General features: G+C 35.0%; 2 protein-coding genes, 1 long non-coding RNA gene, 2 other non-coding genes and 1 pseudogene across 6 annotated transcripts; 5 read left to right on the top strand and 1 right to left on the bottom strand.

The window, feature by feature from the left end:
• Positions 1 to 195: 195 nt before the first annotated feature.
• On the bottom strand, positions 196 to 5236 carry LOC106429683 (annotated as a pseudogene).
• On the top strand, positions 5122 to 7995 carry LOC106429716 (pentatricopeptide repeat-containing protein At1g79540-like). Its single transcript, XM_048772082.1, has one exon. It carries the CDS (start codon positions 5351 to 5353, stop codon positions 7670 to 7672), a length of 2322 nt encoding a protein of 773 aa, XP_048628039.1. The 5' UTR covers positions 5122 to 5350; the 3' UTR covers positions 7673 to 7995.
• A 1868-nt stretch (positions 7996 to 9863) lies between these two features.
• Positions 9864 to 12867, top strand: LOC106429670 (glyceraldehyde-3-phosphate dehydrogenase GAPCP1, chloroplastic-like). Its single transcript, XM_013870417.3, has 14 exons — positions 9864 to 10118; positions 10333 to 10412; positions 10512 to 10576; positions 10658 to 10696; positions 10789 to 10889; positions 11014 to 11126; positions 11225 to 11324; positions 11416 to 11562; positions 11643 to 11703; positions 11780 to 11877; positions 11966 to 12108; positions 12205 to 12288; positions 12374 to 12463; positions 12560 to 12867. Exons 1-14 carry the CDS (start codon positions 10047 to 10049, stop codon positions 12612 to 12614), a joined length of 1248 nt encoding a protein of 415 aa, XP_013725871.2. The 5' UTR covers positions 9864 to 10046; the 3' UTR covers positions 12615 to 12867.
• A 1172-nt stretch (positions 12868 to 14039) lies between these two features.
• LOC125597333 lies at positions 14040 to 14116 on the top strand. The gene has a single exon (XR_007331650.1). It is a non-coding gene; the product is annotated as a small nucleolar RNA snoR117 (small nucleolar RNA).
• A 54-nt stretch (positions 14117 to 14170) lies between these two features.
• Positions 14171 to 14256, top strand: LOC125597332. The gene has a single exon (XR_007331649.1). It is a non-coding gene; the product is annotated as a small nucleolar RNA snoR116 (small nucleolar RNA).
• A 1315-nt stretch (positions 14257 to 15571) lies between these two features.
• On the top strand, positions 15572 to 17660 carry LOC106429689. 2 transcript variants are annotated; one of them, XR_001285852.3, is made up of 5 exons: positions 15572 to 15778; positions 16117 to 16175; positions 16275 to 16485; positions 16653 to 16780; positions 17164 to 17660. It is a non-coding gene; the product is annotated as an uncharacterized LOC106429689 (long non-coding RNA). The 2 variants fall into 2 exon arrangements; XR_002658744.2 differs by having other exon boundaries at positions 15582 to 15778; positions 15997 to 16175.
• The last annotated feature ends 896 nt before the right edge of the window (positions 17661 to 18556 follow it).

The raw sequence follows: 18556 nt of genomic DNA, 5'->3' as shown, positions 1-18556 counted from the left end.
CTGCATTTTCTAACGGTTATATTTTTCCACTTAAACCAAACCGGCCTTGAATATTTAACGATGATGTCTCTGCTTATACGGTGTCGTTTGTGTGTCTCTTAAACCAAACCGGTCTTGTATTTCTTTGTCGTTCAAGTAATGAAATTTTTTTGCGATTCTTTTAGTTTCCATATCTTTCACTCAAAACTTCACAATTGTTTAGTTTCATAAACATCAAGTTTTGATTTTTTACTCTGAAACTGATGAATCTCAAACTACATGACAAACACACACACAAAAAGTCTTTGTTTGCTAATCTTGTGCAAAATGACCTTTTGGCTTTCTATTGGTCTTCTTAAACCTAGTCTTCTTCTTTCAAATATATGTAATACTCACTGATCCACTTTTCTATAATGGCCACCTCTTGCTTCCTCTGCTCTTTCAGCCACTCTGGGTCGCCTTTCGTAGCTGCCCTGAGATTCATCCGCATGGTGCGCACCTGTTTCATGCAAAACAATGTTGAGTTTCAATTATTTCTCAACACCACCATTTTGACAGAAGAATGTTACTTTTCTTGGCCACAAGCGCGAAAATACTGCTCGAGATGTTCTCCAGAACCGTGAAAATATATGACAAAAACAATACCACGAATCTCATTTTGTTAAATCTGATCCGATATATGGGAAGGAAATGAGAGAAGGCACAATACAAAGCTAACCCTTCCCGCCAAACTCTGTGGTGATCCAATGTGGTCGAGGCTTGACTCCGCATCTACTCATGAACTGTTCTTCAATTTTCTCAAAGTCACTTTTCGTACGGTGGGAACATGCTCTCGTTTGAGCAGCTCATTGTCATCACCATCTCTGTACACACCTGTTTCCACTCAGTGACATAACATTATGTTATTTATAGTTTCATAACATATTCATCTTGTGTTCTGCTATCTAAAAGAAAGTCTTCAACTTTTTACTGAGTTATGGCAAGCCATGCTTCATGTTGGAAACTGCATCTAGCTCTTCCCAGCTTCTCTTTATGACTTTGAAACAGTTAACACTCGCATCCTGCTTGTAATTAATTCACAATAAGTTCATTGTAACATCACTTTTGTATGATATTTCCCGCAAACAGATCATACAACACCTTAAAATCCTGAGATATTGCATCATAGAAGCTTGTTAATGGCACAATGTTATCGAATTGAAGAATTGGAGCAGAGGATGCTAATGCTCCGATTGCTATGTGGGGATACTTGAGCCTATACCACGCTGCAAGCACCGAGAACTGTCTTAAGACATAACATACAACAGAACATAGTTTATGAGTAATGATTTGTTATTCCATTGAGAGAGGTGGGTGTGAGCCTACTTCCACCATACGAGCCACCAAATACAACCACAGGTGATGCCTCGGATGATAGATTCTGCTTCAAGCTTCTAATCAGGATTGCATAATCAGCTAACGCCTGCTGAGAGTTCAGGTAACCCAATATCTCAGCCGTCTTATGCGACTTCTTACCAATTGGTGTTGATTCTCCATAGAACCGGCGCTGCAATGATAATCAACCAACGCACAAAACACTATTATAAATGTTTTGAGTCTCATTCTTGAAACTAGACTTGAGATTATGTGGTCTGCAAAAGTTCTTACTTCATTGAAGAACAGGTACAGTAGACAGAAACAAGCAAACATGTTTTCTCTCTCTCTCTCAAAACAAGAGTAACTCAAATACAAAGCATGGAGACACAAGAAAAAGTGGCTTTGGTCTTATGCTTATACAAAATTAGTTCTTGCATTCGTTCAAGTTTTGGTTTCCCAAGTAAACTGTTTTGGATCTTGTGGAGGAGAAGCGTGAGTTGAACCAGAAAAAGTTTTGTCCTTCTCAGAACTTGTGATGATGCTGCCTCAACGTCTCTCACTCAAGTCTCAAGCTTGATGATGATGACACAAAAAAAGAGTAACAATCAACCGAACTTCCATACAAGTGGCCATATGATCCAAACAAAATCCAATATTTAGTCTTCTTTAGTAAATATTGGCTTATTTTTGAATTTGAAAATCTTCCAAAATTCCAGAGAAGACTTCTCTAGAAATCTTATATGGTAAACATGTTGGTTTAATTAAAGACATGTTGGTTTTACAATTTAAATTTCTGCAGATATTTGTTTTTTCTTAGAAAACTTTCATAACTTCTATAGAAGTTTTCTTATGCTCAAATGAAATCTTCTTACTGTCGTGCAAGAAGTTTGTGTAGATTATTTTTGTAATTGATTGACTTTTTCAGAGAAATCACTTGTAAATGAAATTGACTTTGAAGTACTGTTCTTCAAGTGCCTCAGAATCAGTTTCAATGTTTACTAATTTTTTTGCTTAAGATCTCAATACATTTTTTATACTTGTCTTTAGTAATCTAACTGGAAGACCTCTAAGCCTTTTTTTTGTCACGTTTCTTTCTCCAGCTAATCTATTTAACCATTGAAAAACTGCTCATTATGACGAGGACGCTTACTTGGATTACATGTATCAACTTTAATTGCCTTTTGTCCTCCTTCTTGCTAAATGGTAATGCACCAAAAGTTGAGATCTTTATTTGTTAAAATTGTTATTATATAAACAGAGTTTTTTCCCATGCAAACTAGAAATATTAAAATTTACTATAATGTATCATAGCTATTAAGATTTTTATAAAACTTGCACAAAAGAGTGCTAAAATGTTAAATTTTAATTTTAGGTAAATCTATTCATACTTAACTAACTAGCTAACAGCTTTGCTGACACTTTGCTAATTTACTGTGAAATATTTGAATTTATTAATGTTTATATTAGACTGTTAAATAATAAGTTGAGAACAAACTGCTAACAGAACATACCCTTTTGAGCTGAGAACTCGATATCTAGGACAGTATTTGAGTGATTTTAGAAGTGTTTTATACCACATTAAGAAGTGTTTTATACCACATTAGAATGCATCAAGAAAGAAAATGCCATGAGGACATAAACATGTCAATCAAAGCAAATAATTCTGATAATGTAGTGAGACAAAGAAAATCAGACATAGTGTGTCAATGGAGACATTGATAAACATGTTTTTCATTTACGTTAAAAGCGCATTTGGTCACCAATCAGAAAATTTCTTCTTATACTTTACGTTTTTCAAAAAAATAAGACAAATACTATTGCATTTTTAGAGTAGTGCTTTTTAAGTTATGGACTGCACATCAGTGATTTACTTTATTAATATGTTTTTAGCTTTTCAATCAGAAATTTCTTCTTATACTTTGTGTTTTTCAAAAAATAAAAAAAGTACTATTGCGTTTTTAGGGTAGTGCTTTTTAAGTCATGGACCGCACATTTCACAAATGAATCAAATAGCTAGCGGTTTTGTAACAATACACATTAAACAGTAAAAAAGTATTTTAAATTATTATTATTAGAAATACACTAATAAAATCAACACACAATAGTAACCATCACTTATCGTATTCCATCTCTTCATCAGTGATTTACTTTATTAATATGTTTTTGTTTTTAAGTATTTTATTTTTGAGTATATAAAATTTATAGTTACTTAATTTAAAGTAATATTAAAAGTTAAGATCGATTAAACTGGTCCGACCATTGACCCAACTACAATGACAAATCAATGTACAATCTGGTTTTCAAAACATTAATTTTAACAGTTGTTTTTGAAAATTGGATGGAACCGACCAGTCGAACCATGAATCATAGCTTTATTTGATTACAGGTTGTTAGGTTGTATTAAAAACCGCCTTTCGAATTAATTCAGGAAAAATGGTTAAAAATATTTGGTCAAACTTCCGAAAAACCGATGATCTGGTTCAATACCAAAGATTTAATAGATACAAAATAACTGAAATAAAAATTACATACTAAACTTTTATTTGTATTTTTTTCAAAAAAAAAATAGTAGTTAAATTTACATTAACAAATATATATATATATATATATATATTAGAATTTTTGTTACAAACTAATTTCAATATTTAAAATTATATAAAATATTATGACACTATAAGTCTATAACGAAGAAAATAAATTTAGTTTCTAATTGTGTTAATATATTTATTTTATATTGTTTTCCTATTAACACCGAACTACTTTTTTTTAATTAAAACCGCATTATTTTTAATCAAATTTGCATTTAATTATCCATTAACTGCATGAACCGCAATTGAACCGTACCGTACTTTAATTTCGCATCGATTATATTACAAAAACCGTGGTTACCATTCAAATCCATAGATTCAAACTTTAAGTATTTAGCAATCTTAAAGTTGAAACATATTACATTATTTGGTCAATGTTCCCGTTGGTTGGAACCTATTACACAGATTCTCATTTTTTATATTTTGCCTAAACAGAATTTTTTTAAATTAAAGTTAGAAAATTGGATTTTTATTTAGATCACGAATATTAATATATTATACATATATACATTTAAATGTGATATTTATGTAATCTTACTATATATATATATATATATACTTAAATGTGATTGTTGTTGTTTAAATACTTTAAAAGTTAAAATCATGCTTTTCATTTTTCTCAATATGTTATATCTAGAATAAATCAAAACAGAAATTAGCATTTAGTTGTGATATCTGGATGTAAAAACTAAAAGTTAATAGTAAAACCAAATAATTTTCAGATGCAATATCTGTATATATATATATATATATATATATATATTTGAATTAATCTAGGATATTTTAAGCTTATAGTAATCCTCCAATGAAAAATGCCAATCCACGGATGGAACATCTCTCAGATATTCAAATAAGGTTATCTTCTTGGCAAGACATGCAACATTTGAATACAACGGTTAACAGTAAGACCAAATAATGTTAAGATGCAATGTTTATAGATGCAACATCTGAATACAACGGTTAGATACAAAAACGACCAAGTTAATTCAATGTCTAGGAAATCAGGAGTAGATGAACCTAGTTTTATATATAAAATAGAGTACAAATGAGATTATCTTTAAAAAATACTATGTTGGGACTATATAAAGTGAAAATTCCATTATGAAATTATATTATTTTAAAGAAGAAAACTTCGTTCTGATAGAAGCATGCCGTTTTAATTCTACTAAAAGCCGATCGGTTTCACTAATTGTCACATACCGGTTTACGTACAAACCGGCTGGTATCATCTCAGAGATTGCTCCGATGGCAGAGAACCCTTGACGATCAAAAGAAAGCCGTCTTCCCTCCTCAGACTCCGTCTCTCCCCCCATCCTTACTCTCTCTCCAACATTTCGAAATCTCTTCCCTCATTTCTCCGTCGCGTCTAATCCCCTTACAGTGCTTCTGCATCTAATGAACTACCAAACAATGAGATTTGATCTAATATGAGATCGCAAATGTTCCTTCGATCAGTCATCCAGTTCTATTCAAAGCGTCCCTACACCACCGAATTCAACATCTCCAGCGAAGTCATCGCCATCTTATCCAAGGCGAAACCCATAGAGCCAGCTTTGGAGCCGCTCGTCCCCTTCCTATCTCACAAAACCATCACATCGGTGATCAAAGATCATCTCAATCCGCAGTTAGGTTTCCGTTTCTTCATATGGGCTTCGAGGAGAGAGCGTCTAAGGAGCAAAGAGTCTTTCTCTCTGCTCATCGATATGTTATCCAAAGAGAACGGATGCGATCTCTACTGGCAAACTCTGGAGGAGCTTAAATCAAGCGGCGTCTCCGTCGATTCGTACTGCTTCCTCGTGTTGATCTCGGCTTATGCGAAGATGGGTTCGGCGGAGAAGGCGGTGGAGTCGTTTGGGAGGATGAAGGAGTTCGGATGCAGACCCGATGTGTTCACGTACAACGCGGTGTTGCGAGTCATGATGAGGAAAGAAGTCTTCTTTATGCTTGCTTTCGCTGTCTACAACGAGATGCTCAAGTGTAACTGCGCCCCGAATCGGTATACCTTTGGTGTTTTGATGGATGGGTTGTATAAGAAAGGGAGAATGAACGATGCACAGAAGATGTTCGACGATATGACGGGGAGAGGGATTCTTCCTGATAGAGTTACTTATACGATTCTTATCTCGGGTTTGTGTCAGAGAGGGAGTGTTGAAGACGCACGGAAGCTGTTCCACGAGATGAAAGAGGCTGGTGAGGCTCCTGATTCTGTTGCGTGCAATGCTTTGCTTGATGGGTTTTGTAAGTTAGGTAGAATGGTTGAGGCGTTTCAGCTGTTGCGGATGTTTGAGAAAGATGGTTTTGTGCTTGGTCTCCGAGGCTGCAGCAGTTTGATCGATGGATTGTTTAGAGGTGGGAGATACGATGAGGGGTTTGAGTTGTATGAGATTATGCTTAAGAAGAATATCAAGCCTGATGTTGTTTTGTGCACGATACTGATTCAAGGGTTATCCAAGGCAGGGAAGATTGAGGATGCGTTGAAGCTGCTAAGCAGCATGCCGAGTCAAGGTATTCCCCCAGATACTTACTGCTACAATGCTGTTATAAAGGCTCTATGTGAGCAGGGGCTTTTGGAAGAGGCTCGGTCTCTTCATCTCGAGATGTCGGAAACGGAATCCTTCCCTGATGAGTTCACACAGACGATCCTGATTTGTAGTATGTGCAGGAATGGTCTGGTTAGGAAAGCTGAAGAAATTTTCAATGAGATTGAGAAGAGAGGCTGTTCTCCTTCGGTTCCTAGTTTTAACGCTTTGATCGATGGTCTCTGCAAGTCCGGTGAGCTCAAGGAAGCTAGGTTATTGCTGCATAAAATGGAGGTGGGGAGACCTGCTTCTTTGTTTCTACGGCTTTCGTATAGTGGAAACCGGAGTTTTGACGCCATGGTTGAATCTGGTTCGATTCTGAAGGCGTACAAGGACCTTGCGCATCTTGCTGATGCTGGGAACTCGCCTGACATTGTAACTTACAACGTTCTGATAAACGGGTTCTGCAAAGCGGGAGACATTGACGGTGCTCTCAAGCTTCTCAATGTGCTTCAGCTAAAGGGTTTATCCCCTGACAGCGTCACTTACAACACTCTCATCAACGGACTACACAGAGTTGGTAGAGAAGAAGAAGCTTTTAAACTCTTTTACGCGAAAGATGACTTCAGACACAGTCCAGCCGTTTACAAATCGCTCATGACATGGTCATGTCGGAAAAGAAAGATCACGGTGGCTGTTAGTCTATGGATGAAATACTTAAAGAAGATATCTTGTCTGGACGACGAAACAGCTAATGAGATTGAACAGTGTTTCAAGGCAGGGGAAACCGAGAGAGCTTTAAGACGGCTAATCGAATTGGATACCAGAAGAGAAGAGTTCAGTTTCGAACCTTACACCATATGGCTGATAGGGTTATGCCAAGCAGGGAGGTTTCAGGAGGCCTTGATGGTGTTTTCTGTTTTAAGGGAGAAGAAGATCCTCGTCACGCCTCCGAGCTGTGTCAAACTGATTCATGGACTCTGCAAAAGAGAACAACTCGATGCAGCGGTTGATGTGTTCGCGTACACTCTGGATAACAACTTCAAGCTGATGCCTAGAGTGTGCAACTACCTCCTAAGCTCTCTCCTGCAAACCAGAGACAGAGTGGAGATTGTTTCTCGACTCATAAACAGAATGGAACTTGCAGGGTATGATGTTGACTCAATGCTTCGATTTAGGCTTTTGAAACGTCTTAGACATAGAAAAAGCCGGGTCATGATAGGTACTTAGGTATTGAAATGATATACATAAAGGGTTATTTTACATGAGGGGTTTTGTCGAGAAGAGAAATGAGTTTTGATTCAGTCTGTCTTAAGCTTGACATTACATTAGAGTAGACGAATCTGTGGAACTAGAAGCTGAAGGGAAAAATGAGAAAGACCAAGTGTGAAGTGTAGGGGCAGGTTATAAGGGGAAAAATGGTGATACGTAAATGCTTTTGTATGCATTATTATTCATAGAGTTGTTCTTGGAAGTTTTCATTGTTGTACACTGATTTGCTTTGTAATGTTGTTTAAATCTCTTTTTGAAATAAAAGACTAAACATGTCAGAAGCACTGTGTTTATTATACACAGCTTGTCTGCAGAGTAGTTCAGTTTCATGAAATATGAGACAAAAGCCATTATTAATCAATGATTAATTGGTTTGTTCAAATCACAAAATAGATATTATCTGGTTATGAATGATTCTTAATTGTGTATTGCTTGGACTATGAACCAGATTGATGATAAATGGTGTTGAATTGATGTATAATTTGTACTAGATTTTGACCCGCGCAGGCGCGCGGGTGTATATTTTGAAAAATATGTTGATATTTGTTTTTCATGTAATTATTAGGATTTGGAAAAATGAATCCGAGGAACATAACCGATACCGATCCAAAGATATAGTACCAAACCCAAACATAAATTGATTAAATATTCTAATTATTCAAAATTTTGTTATTTAGAGAACCGAATCTGATCCGAACCGAAGTATTTGGGTATCCGAATTTATCTAAAAATAGATTTATATACTTATATATATTAATTATCTTTAGATTTAACGTATATAAAACATCAAAAATGATACTTTTAAATTGGTTTAAATACTTGAAAATATATATAGATAGTCAAAAGTAAATATCTGAAATAGTTAAAGTATACTCAAATCACCAAAAATACTTAAAATAATTATTGATTTCGTATCCAAAATTTTAAATCAAGCCAATTGATATGTTAAGCTTAAGTATTATGACATATGTTATTCAAATTTATACGTAATATATTATTTTATTTATACATTTTGAGAAATTTAAAATATATAATGATTTAAGACTTTAAAAATAATTTAAATTAGTTATCCAAACCCAAACCAAACCCGCAAAGATCCAAATCGAACTCAAACCAAAATTTAGAAACATTCTAATAAGGCTGAAATCTTTGACCCCGAAAACCTAAAATACAAACCGATCAGAACTAAACCCGTATGGGTATCCAAAAGCCCATCCCTAATCATTATTATATATCGTATTTTATCATCATATAATTAATCGTATTTTATATGTACCATCATATAAGTAATCATATAATTAATAGTATTTTATACATACCATCATATAAATAATTACATATATTATATTTTTAAAACTTAATATGAAATATGAAAACCATAATTTGAGTTGGTATTTCAAATTGGGCTTTGTATTATATTTTTCTTATATATATTGACAATATTTTTTTATAATGGTTATTGAAAAATAGTTTAGTAAAAATCCATTTTTGAATATATGTATATTTTTGAATCAATTTTTGATATAAATCAAATTTGAATTATTATTTTGATTTGAAATATGTATATAAAGTTTAAATTTTATTTTATGGTTAGTTTAGAAAAAAAAAATTAGGGAATTAGATTGACCCATTTTGGTATATTTTAAAAGTGGCCTAGATAACTTTCAATTTTTTTAAAAAACATAAGCTCATTACTTTTTTTCTTAATACTACTATCCTTGTTTTCAAACAAAAATATTTTTTTTTAAAAGACTGCAATCCATGTTTCCAAACACTCCAAATTTTTAAAAGTCCTGTTCAAGTCTCCAAACACTCCAATTTTGTACTTGAGTTTTAATAAGATAGATGTACATATGTAGCTTGGTCCATTTATGTTTCAGTTTCGTGAAGCTGACATATACGAGCTAGAGAGGGCCTTTTTGAAACCCCGGCCCAGATCCGTCTGACGTGGCATCACAGTCACACCAAGAGGTTAGTATCTCAACCCGAAAACGACAAAAGAAATTCAAGTATCATTGGAGGCCGAGGCCCAAGCGTAGGATCTAATACACGTGTCCATATATGAGACTACGAAATCACAACCGTTGATTATGGCATTAAATTAATATATGTGTAGGTGGGCCGCACCAGATTCGCAACCCATCAAAATCAACAGAGTGTCGTCTCTGCAACAGTAGAGAGTGTCGTAGGCGCATAAAAAACTCCGTGGCGGACATTTTGGATTCATATTTATATATCTGGGGGGTTTGGCTCTACACCAACTACTCCCATAAGCCACCGAAAGTGTTCTTAGGGTTTTTTTTGACCAGCCGAGAGATCTCTTTCATTTTCAATGGCCTCCTCTTCTCCCCTCAGATCCGCCGCCGCCTCGGTCGCTACCCCTTTCTCGTATGATCATTCTAAGGTCAGAGACTACGTTTTGCCTCTTACGGATTCATATATTTAGCTGCGTTTCTGATTCTATCTCGTGTTTCTGTTCGATTTGTCTTTACGGGGCCTTTTGTTTATGTTCTGAGTTTCTCAGTGTAATGATGACGTCACTCCTGTTTAGCGGTCTTTGTTTCTTGCCTTCTCGTATGTTCTCATGTTTATTCCTTTTTTTTGTCTCAAATACTCAGGTTTCCGCAAGCCTTGGATTGAGTCGCAGCTTCACATCGTCAAGATTTTCTGGTGCTGCTGGGCCATCTTTGTCTCTACAGTTCCGTGACAAAACTCTCCCAACTCTTTTAATTTTTGTAAAATAAAATGCAAATTTTCATTTCTTAAGAGGTTTTTCTTTATATCATCGAATGTACAGAAAATGCAATGCAAGATTGCAACCCATCAAGGCCACGGCTACGCAAGCTCCACCTGCAGTTCAAAGTAAGAATGATAGTATTACTTAGTAGATGTGTTTTGTTGATTTATGCTTATTGGTGAATCTGGTCTGATTGGCTTGAGTAGGGTCAAGTAGCACTGGAAAGACTAAGGTTGGGATCAACGGTATGTGCTTTTCATCAGTTATTAATATAATTTTTGAGGCCCCAGCGTTTTCATTTCTTACAGAAGCTCCTTATTTTCTATGAGTTTCACAGGTTTTGGTCGGATTGGAAGGTTGGTCCTCCGCATTGCAACATCCAGGGATGATATTGACGTTGTTGCAGTCAATGACCCCTTCATTGATGCCAAGTACATGGTAAGCATCTCTTCTATTTTATCAGGCTACATTTTTAAACACTCTTTCTGCTCTCTTCTTAATCTGAGTTACCTTGAAAGATGCATCATATATGTTTGTCTTCGCTTTTGAACTTGATTCACAGGCTTACATGTTGAAGTACGATTCTACTCATGGGAATTTCAAGGGAACCATCAATGTCATTGATGAATCTACCTTGGAGATCAATGGGAAGAAGGTCAATGTTGTCAGCAAGAGGTATCCTTTCAAAGCGACATGTCGTCTTCTGCAGATCAGACAACACACTATCTCAGTTTAGAAATTAGAGCATGACATATTTTGTAACTATTTCTCAGAGATCCAGCTGAGATCCCTTGGGCTGATCTTGGAGCTGACTATGTTGTTGAGTCTTCAGGTGTATTCACCACCCTGTCAAAGGCTGCTTCCCATTTGAAGGTGTGCATTTTCATACGCACTTGTGATATACTAAGATTTAAGCTAAATAACCTTGTTTATATAGTTGCTTGATATTTCATTGGTTTTGCAGGGTGGTGCAAAGAAAGTAATCATTTCTGCCCCTTCAGCTGATGCACCCATGTTTGTTGTTGGGGTTAATGAGAAGACATACCAACCAAACATGGATATAGTCTCCAATGCAAGTTGTACCACCAATTGTCTTGCACCTCTTGCTAAGGTTGGTAATGTTGCACAATGATAGCTTCCCTCAATTGCCAAGAGCTTCGTTTAAGTTCAGCTTAATTGTTTCTTTGGCAGGTGGTGCATGAAGAATTTGGTATTCTTGAAGGCTTGATGACAACTGTCCATGCAACCACTGGTCTATATCTCTTGGCTCTCCTGCTTTACATTACTTACCTGATAACACTAACCTATGTGTTTTGGTTGTCTTTCAGCTACTCAGAAAACTGTTGATGGACCATCAATGAAGGACTGGAGAGGAGGCCGGGGAGCTAGTCAAAACATCATTCCTAGCTCTACCGGTGCTGCAAAGGTACTCACACAAAAATCACATGGGTAGCTAGCTACAACCATGTAATTGTCCTAATCATATTTGAACCGTGGTTTTGTGATTAAAATAGGCTGTAGGTAAAGTTCTGCCAGAACTGAACGGGAAACTTACTGGAATGGCATTCCGTGTACCAACACCAAACGTTTCCGTTGTGGATTTAACTTGTCGACTTGAGAAAGGTGCATCTTACGAAGATGTTAAAGCCGCCATTAAGTATGTTTCCAATACTCTCAACCTGATCACAGTATTATTATTTCATGAGTTGAATTTTTACAACTAGTAGTAACCTCTTATTATTTGATGTAACAGGTTTGCTTCAGAAGGGCCTCTAAAAGGAATTCTCGGGTATACTGATGAAGATGTAGTCTCCAATGACTTCGTGGGTGATTCAAGGTTGGTCTTCCTTCTTTTCCTCAGAGCTATCTGAAATCTGGATTTGTGGTTGACTAATGTAGTGATCTCGATTTCGTAATAACAGGTCAAGTATCTTTGACGCCAATGCGGGGATTGGATTGAGCAAGTCCTTTGTGAAACTTGTCTCTTGGTACGACAACGAATGGGGTTACAGGTACAGTTCTCCTTTCTCATCTCAATATACTCAGACAGATATATCCATCAACAGTTCCCAAACACTAACTGTTCGTCTCCCATTTTTACTTTACAGCAACCGAGTGCTTGACCTTATAGAGCACATGGCTATGGTAGCAGCCAGCCGCTAAGCAAGCTGCACATGCACACACACGGGTCCTTGCATAAGCTTTGAGACTTTCTACTTCTTTTGTAATCTTCTACAAGGCGGTTTGGATTGGTTTGGTTCTATTAGGTGCTAGATCTTCTAAGGGTTTGATTTGGTTATTACGAGCATTCCTTTCTTTTTTGTTCTGTTTCAGTATCTGCAACCACGAAAAAAACATAGATTTGGTGTATTAGACTACTGTCATTTATCAATAAGCAACTATTCTTTGCGAGCTTCTTTAATGGAATCGTTTAGCTTTGCACTTGCTTATAGTATAAAGTTCACTGTAGTTTTAAAACATACTAGAGATTGACCCGCATGCCCGTGCGGATGTTAATTTTACGGTTTTATAAATTTTATTCGTTATTTTATAATTAGTGTTATGTATTTAAGATGTGTCGTCGTATAACTAATTGTACTCAAAAGATTTGGACTGAATCGGATAATAAGATTATATTTGGTACAAATATACGAACCCCTTTCAGACACATTGGTTATTTAGATATTATTATGTTTCTACACATCAGAATCAAAATCATTCAGACCCGGAAAGACCCAACTCAAACCTCATACATAAATTTATATATCCAAGTGGTGCCTAATTTCAAAATCCAAAAAAAAAAAATTCTTAAAAGAAACAACTTGTAAGTTGTAACTCAATGAGTATCCGAATGTCCATACTTAATTGATTCTGCAAATAAATTAAAAATAAAACTCTTTCTATACAGTTGGCAAAAATAAGAAAAATAGAAAGAATTTTTTATTAAGGTAATATAATTAATAAATTTGTTAATATGAATGAAATATGGAAATACATTTAATGTAATATTGATATCATTTTTTCCAAACAATTTTCAGTTATACTGCTATTTATGTTTCCAAACAGTACTTCGGTTTTAATAATATAGATGAGAAAAATTGAAATAGATTAATCGTGTAACCAGACGCCTACACTATCGTTTATCTTCTTAGATCCTGCTTACTTGGTTTCTGGTAGCGAAGCGTGATGATTTTATTGTGGTCCCAATGTTATTGACTAATTTGTTCGTTAATGTGTAACTGGAAAAAGGCAATGAGTCCAATGTTACGGCCTGTTAAAATATTACAGATCCAAAGCTAAACGTTATTAACGTGCATGTAATCGAATGTGTATAAAGGCCAATTAATTTTGAGTGCAATATATAATAGTCCCCTATATACGGCCCATTTGAGTTAGGTTTGAAAATAGTGGTGGCCCATGGTGGTACTTGTAACCTAGTATGGTCGCTATATAAGACGCATTTTCCAACGATTCTCAGACATCAATCAAGAGTGTTTCTCCTTCTTTACTGACGTCCTATGTCCTTTCTGTCTAGCTGCGTAACAGTTTAGAGTTTAAGACTAATAGGTTAAGATTGCCCGTACACAAGGCCTGTGATGTTTGAGATTGTCCGTACCATCTGAGATTTCTCGTTGATGAGTTGTATCCTCTAGGTTCTGAGGCTTTTGGATCTATTTCTCTATGTGTACTATTTCTCGTGTTTTTCTCTTTGGATGATTAGGCGGGGATGATGAAAAAAGATTACCATCAAACTTTGAGAGATTAACAGCTCGTTGATGTATACTTCTTTATTTAATCTGAGCCTTATTTTGTGTTTATGATTTCTTAAAGGAAGGCAATAAATTAGAGTCTCTGGTACACTTCTTATACAATAGTGTATTAAGAGCTGTTTATTGCCGAAATTGAGTTTGGCTGATATTCTGGTACGTGTTCTAGTTTACATAGTTCATGTGCATTCAAAAGGCCTAACATACAGTTCCTCGACCAATTTGTATGAAATAATATTGTGTTTGTGTTTTTTGTTAGCTCATTAAAGGCAACAATTTAGAGTCTCTGATTCACTTCTTGATAGTGGATAAAGCGCTGTACGTTGCCGATATTGATGTTGGTTCAAAGATTTTTTTATTGGCTCCAATTTTATTTTGGCCAATACGATTAATGTACCAATATGTTATCACGTTTTAGATTAAGTCTTTTGATTTGGAACATTACTGGATTGTATTGCTAGGCTAACCGCTATATGACTGGGTTGTATCGAGCGTCCTGATCAGATGCTGTGAATTTATAACCGGCTATATTACTGGATTGTATTGCTAGGCTAACCGCTATATGACTGGGTTGTATCAAGCGTCCTGATCAGATTCTGTGAATTTATAACCGGCTACACCACAATTAAAATGACCAAGTGTATGAGATTCGGTCTAAAACTCAAAACTATAATAATTACCCGTTTTAAAGATTAGGAGAAAGAAATTAGTACGCTTAATTGGAAATTAAATGAAGATCACAATAAAAAAGGATAATTTGGAGGTCCAAAGATAAAACAAAACGAAAGGTTCGATAACTTTGTTTTCACTCACCAGCTCAAACCTGCAGTTTCTGTTTTCGATTTGGCCACTGCAAGCTATACTCAGTCTTCTTGGATTGAGTTCTATCATGCGGTGCAAAGGACATACAGACCGTTTTGTCATATGTTTATAGAGCCAGTGACTGGGTCACTCTCAGACTCAATCTTTATATATAAAGTAGAGTTACATCACTCCTCAGGGCTCCACATCGGATTCCAGCTAGGAAAATCGAGCTCCCTCAGACTGACACGTGTCCACCTTATTAAACGCTCCGTTTCATTTATTTTTTCATCCGATTCCGTTGGGCTTGGCTTCATATGTTGTATGTATATTTTACTTTATTAAGCCCATATCTTTATATATAAAGTAGAGTTACATCACTCCTCAGGGCTCCACATCGGATTCCAGCTAGGAAAATCGAGCTCCCTCAGGCTGACACGTGTCCACCTTATTAAACGCTCCGTTTCATTTATTTTTTCATCCGATTCCGTTGGGCTTGGCTTCATATGTTGTATGTATATTTTACTTTATTAAGCCCATATTGATATAAAGCGTAATATGATGTGTTTGAAACACCGCTTTTCTTATTTCATCGTTTCACGCTCTCTCTTCTCCGCCGTAGAAAATTCTAAGGTTTCTATCGATTCCCTGATCCAGCAATCAATCTGCACAGTAGCAAATCTAGAGTTTGGAGCAGTTTATTCATATTTTTCCTACTAATCCAATATAATCAATCGGTGGAGGTTCCTCTATAATAAGGTTAGCATCCCTACAATCCAAAGCATCCTATCAATCTATTAAAAAAATCCGATTATATTTGTAACGACTCCGTCGTGTGAATCCACTTACTATTTTTTTTTTATCCTTGATTATGTTATTGAACTTTTGCTTTGTGTTGAATCATTTAACCAAGTTTTCCAGATTTTTTTTTTTTGTTTGTTGATTGTTCTATCTAATTCACATATGTAACCAAGTAGCAAGGATGGGAAGCTATCAGTTGAACAGTTACAGGCCCTAACTGTGAAAGTTTTAAGATTGTAGCGTTAGTACGTGGAAACGTTTTCGTGATAAAAATTTCTTCATACTGTCTGGCATAGGCCGAAGAAGCTACACACGAGTAAAGGATGAGGAGTGCTAGGCAGATGAGTGGAAGTTGGTGGGTCAATTAACTTATCTGCAGTTCTGTGTTGTTTAGGCCTCTTGCTTTAGTAATACCGAACTTGGCTAACTGTGAGTCTGTGACATGTTTTTGTAGAAAGAAGAAGAAAAAGCTCAACAAGCCTAAAAAGAAGATACATCTGCCTTAAAGTTTGAATAACAAAACACTTTTCCACCCCTCCCATTCTAACTGTCATTCTGCCAACAGAAACAAACTTCACGGTGAAGGATAGATACAATACAAGTATTATGGACATCAACAGCAGTTTGCAGAGGGACGGTGTCTTAGTACATCTTCATCATAAAGAGTGAGCAAATTCTTATTACTATTTTTCAAAACTGCAACAAGTTCTACCTAACAAAAAAAATATATCTGATTTTGATGTTGTCTGGTTCTGTAAAATAATAATTTGCTGGGCTCTCTTTATTTTAGTTACTACAAACTAACGTGTTGTCAGTATGTTTTTGAATACAGAGGTATGCAGTTTCAGATGGGTGAGATCGGGAGAGGTCATTTTGGTTGCACTTGCTCTGCCAGCCTAAGTTCAAGAAAGAGAGCTCAAGGGTCAGGAGGTTGCTGTTAAAGTCACCCCAAAACCAAAGGTCTACTTTACAGTTCTCCCATGTTTTAATCTTAAGGTTTATGCTTCAGTTGGCTTTAGGTTTGCATACTCTTTGATGGTTGGTGGGAGAGAAATGCTTCATTGTATTGTCATAAAACTACAACTTTGTGGGGTTGTTGTCTGATTTTAGGTTGATAGATGTTAGTGTTTCACAATACTGATAGCTTATGGTTACGGATTACAGAGAAATTAAAAAAGATATCATTCCTAGATTCTCTTGATGTCCCTCCATAGAATTAAGCATATTGTGATAATTCGGAGTTTATGGTTTTGTTACCATATATATATTTTTTTAAACCAAGTAAGATGATTTTTAGTTTAGTTTCTCATGCTTTTAGTAAACAATGCCTTATGTTAATCCAGGTTTGTATAACATGAGAATAGCTATTTCTGAGTCCCAGGAAAAAGAAGCCAGAAGATAAATAGCGGAGCTACCGAAGCAGCCGCAGAAAGCAACTCAAAGGCTGATGAAGAAAAATTATTCACTGTCACAGTGAAGCAAAATCATTCACTGAAGAGCTTCGAAAGTCTCAAGAAGAAGCAGAGCAAGCAAAGGCTGGGGCAAGTACAATGGATACCATTTTATTTGCAACTTAGGAATAAACTAAGGCTGCTAAGGGTTCAGAAGAAGAATAGAAGGGTCAAAGGCGAGAAACTGAGTCTAGGAAGTAGGAACTGAACAAACCCAATCTCACAAGGAAATCACATAAGTTAGTCTGATGTGAAGAAGTTGATTATGTAAGATCTGTTTTATAAATGCATAAGTCTACGTTATAATAGAAGAGTTAAGTCATATCAGTTTCTGAATTTTAGTTACCACCAGTAACTTACTTTATTAATAACATTTTATTTCAAAAGCTGATGTAATAGAACCAGGATTATTAAGGCAAGAATTACCAAAAGAGTAATCTTGAAGTTCGATCTAAAATTAAAATATTGTTTTACAAAAATAACAGTAATAGGTGATAGTATAACAAACAATAATTTTAGGTTGGTAACAATATTGTATCTCAAACATGGAAATAGTTTTATACCAATTGTAGATCAATTTGTTTTTTATAGTATTTGCATGATTTAATAGTCCAAACATTTAAAATTTCCAAAGAAAATATATTATTATTTAGTTTATGTATTATTAGTTGATTCAGAAATCCAAATAATATTTACAAATCAAAGTAAAATATACATATGATAAAATTTAATATACAAATTTAAATTAGTATTTACAAATCCGATGGTTTTCTTTCGGGTTACCTTCAGATTTGAGAATTTATATTTTAACAAAGAAATATATACAAATCTATTCAAATCCATTATGAAATCAAATCTATTAATAAATATGTATGATTGAATAACACCTGTTTTGAATTAGAATTTTTAAATCATTCCACCAGTAACACATGATTTCAATATATATTTTACAATTATATAACTAATAATAATATATTTAATTTAGATTTCCAAATCTATTAAAATACACTAACCAATAACATTAGAAATAAAGTTATATATTCAAATTATCTTATGAAACTGAGAAAATAACATTACAAAATATTTGGACACTTAATGATCCCAGATATTAAATTGACGTGGTCACATATATCGAGACACAATATTTTAGTCAAAATGTTTCTCATTTTCAGATAAAAATAACCATTCGCATATTCTATTGGAAATCACTATATATTCATAAAAATTCAAATAGTATATTCCTTTTAGTAATCCATAATTGTTATTAAAAATACAATGCAACTAT

The sequence above is a fragment of the Brassica napus genome, unplaced genomic scaffold, assembly GCF_020379485.1.
Source record: "Brassica napus cultivar Da-Ae unplaced genomic scaffold, Da-Ae ScsIHWf_1425;HRSCAF=2013, whole genome shotgun sequence".
NCBI lineage: Eukaryota > Viridiplantae > Streptophyta > Magnoliopsida > Brassicales > Brassicaceae > Brassica > Brassica napus.
The sequence above is the reverse complement of the archived record's forward strand: the minus strand, read 5'-3'. Positions and strand labels throughout refer to the sequence as shown.

Excerpts from the sequence above, each read along its gene's own strand:
- LOC106429716 (XM_048772082.1), top strand. The coding sequence starts at position 5,351 with ATGAGATCGCAAATGTTCCTTCGATCAGTCATCCAGTTCTATTCAAAG.
- LOC106429670 (XM_013870417.3), top strand. The coding sequence starts at position 10,047 with ATGGCCTCCTCTTCTCCCCTCAGATCCGCCGCCGCCTCGGTCGCTACC. Across the intron at positions 11,704-11,779 it reads AACTGTCCATGCAACCACTG|CTACTCAGAAAACTGTTGAT; the intron begins GTCTATATCTCT and ends GTTGTCTTTCAG. Across the intron at positions 12,464-12,559 it reads GACAACGAATGGGGTTACAG|CAACCGAGTGCTTGACCTTA; the intron begins GTACAGTTCTCC and ends TTTACTTTACAG.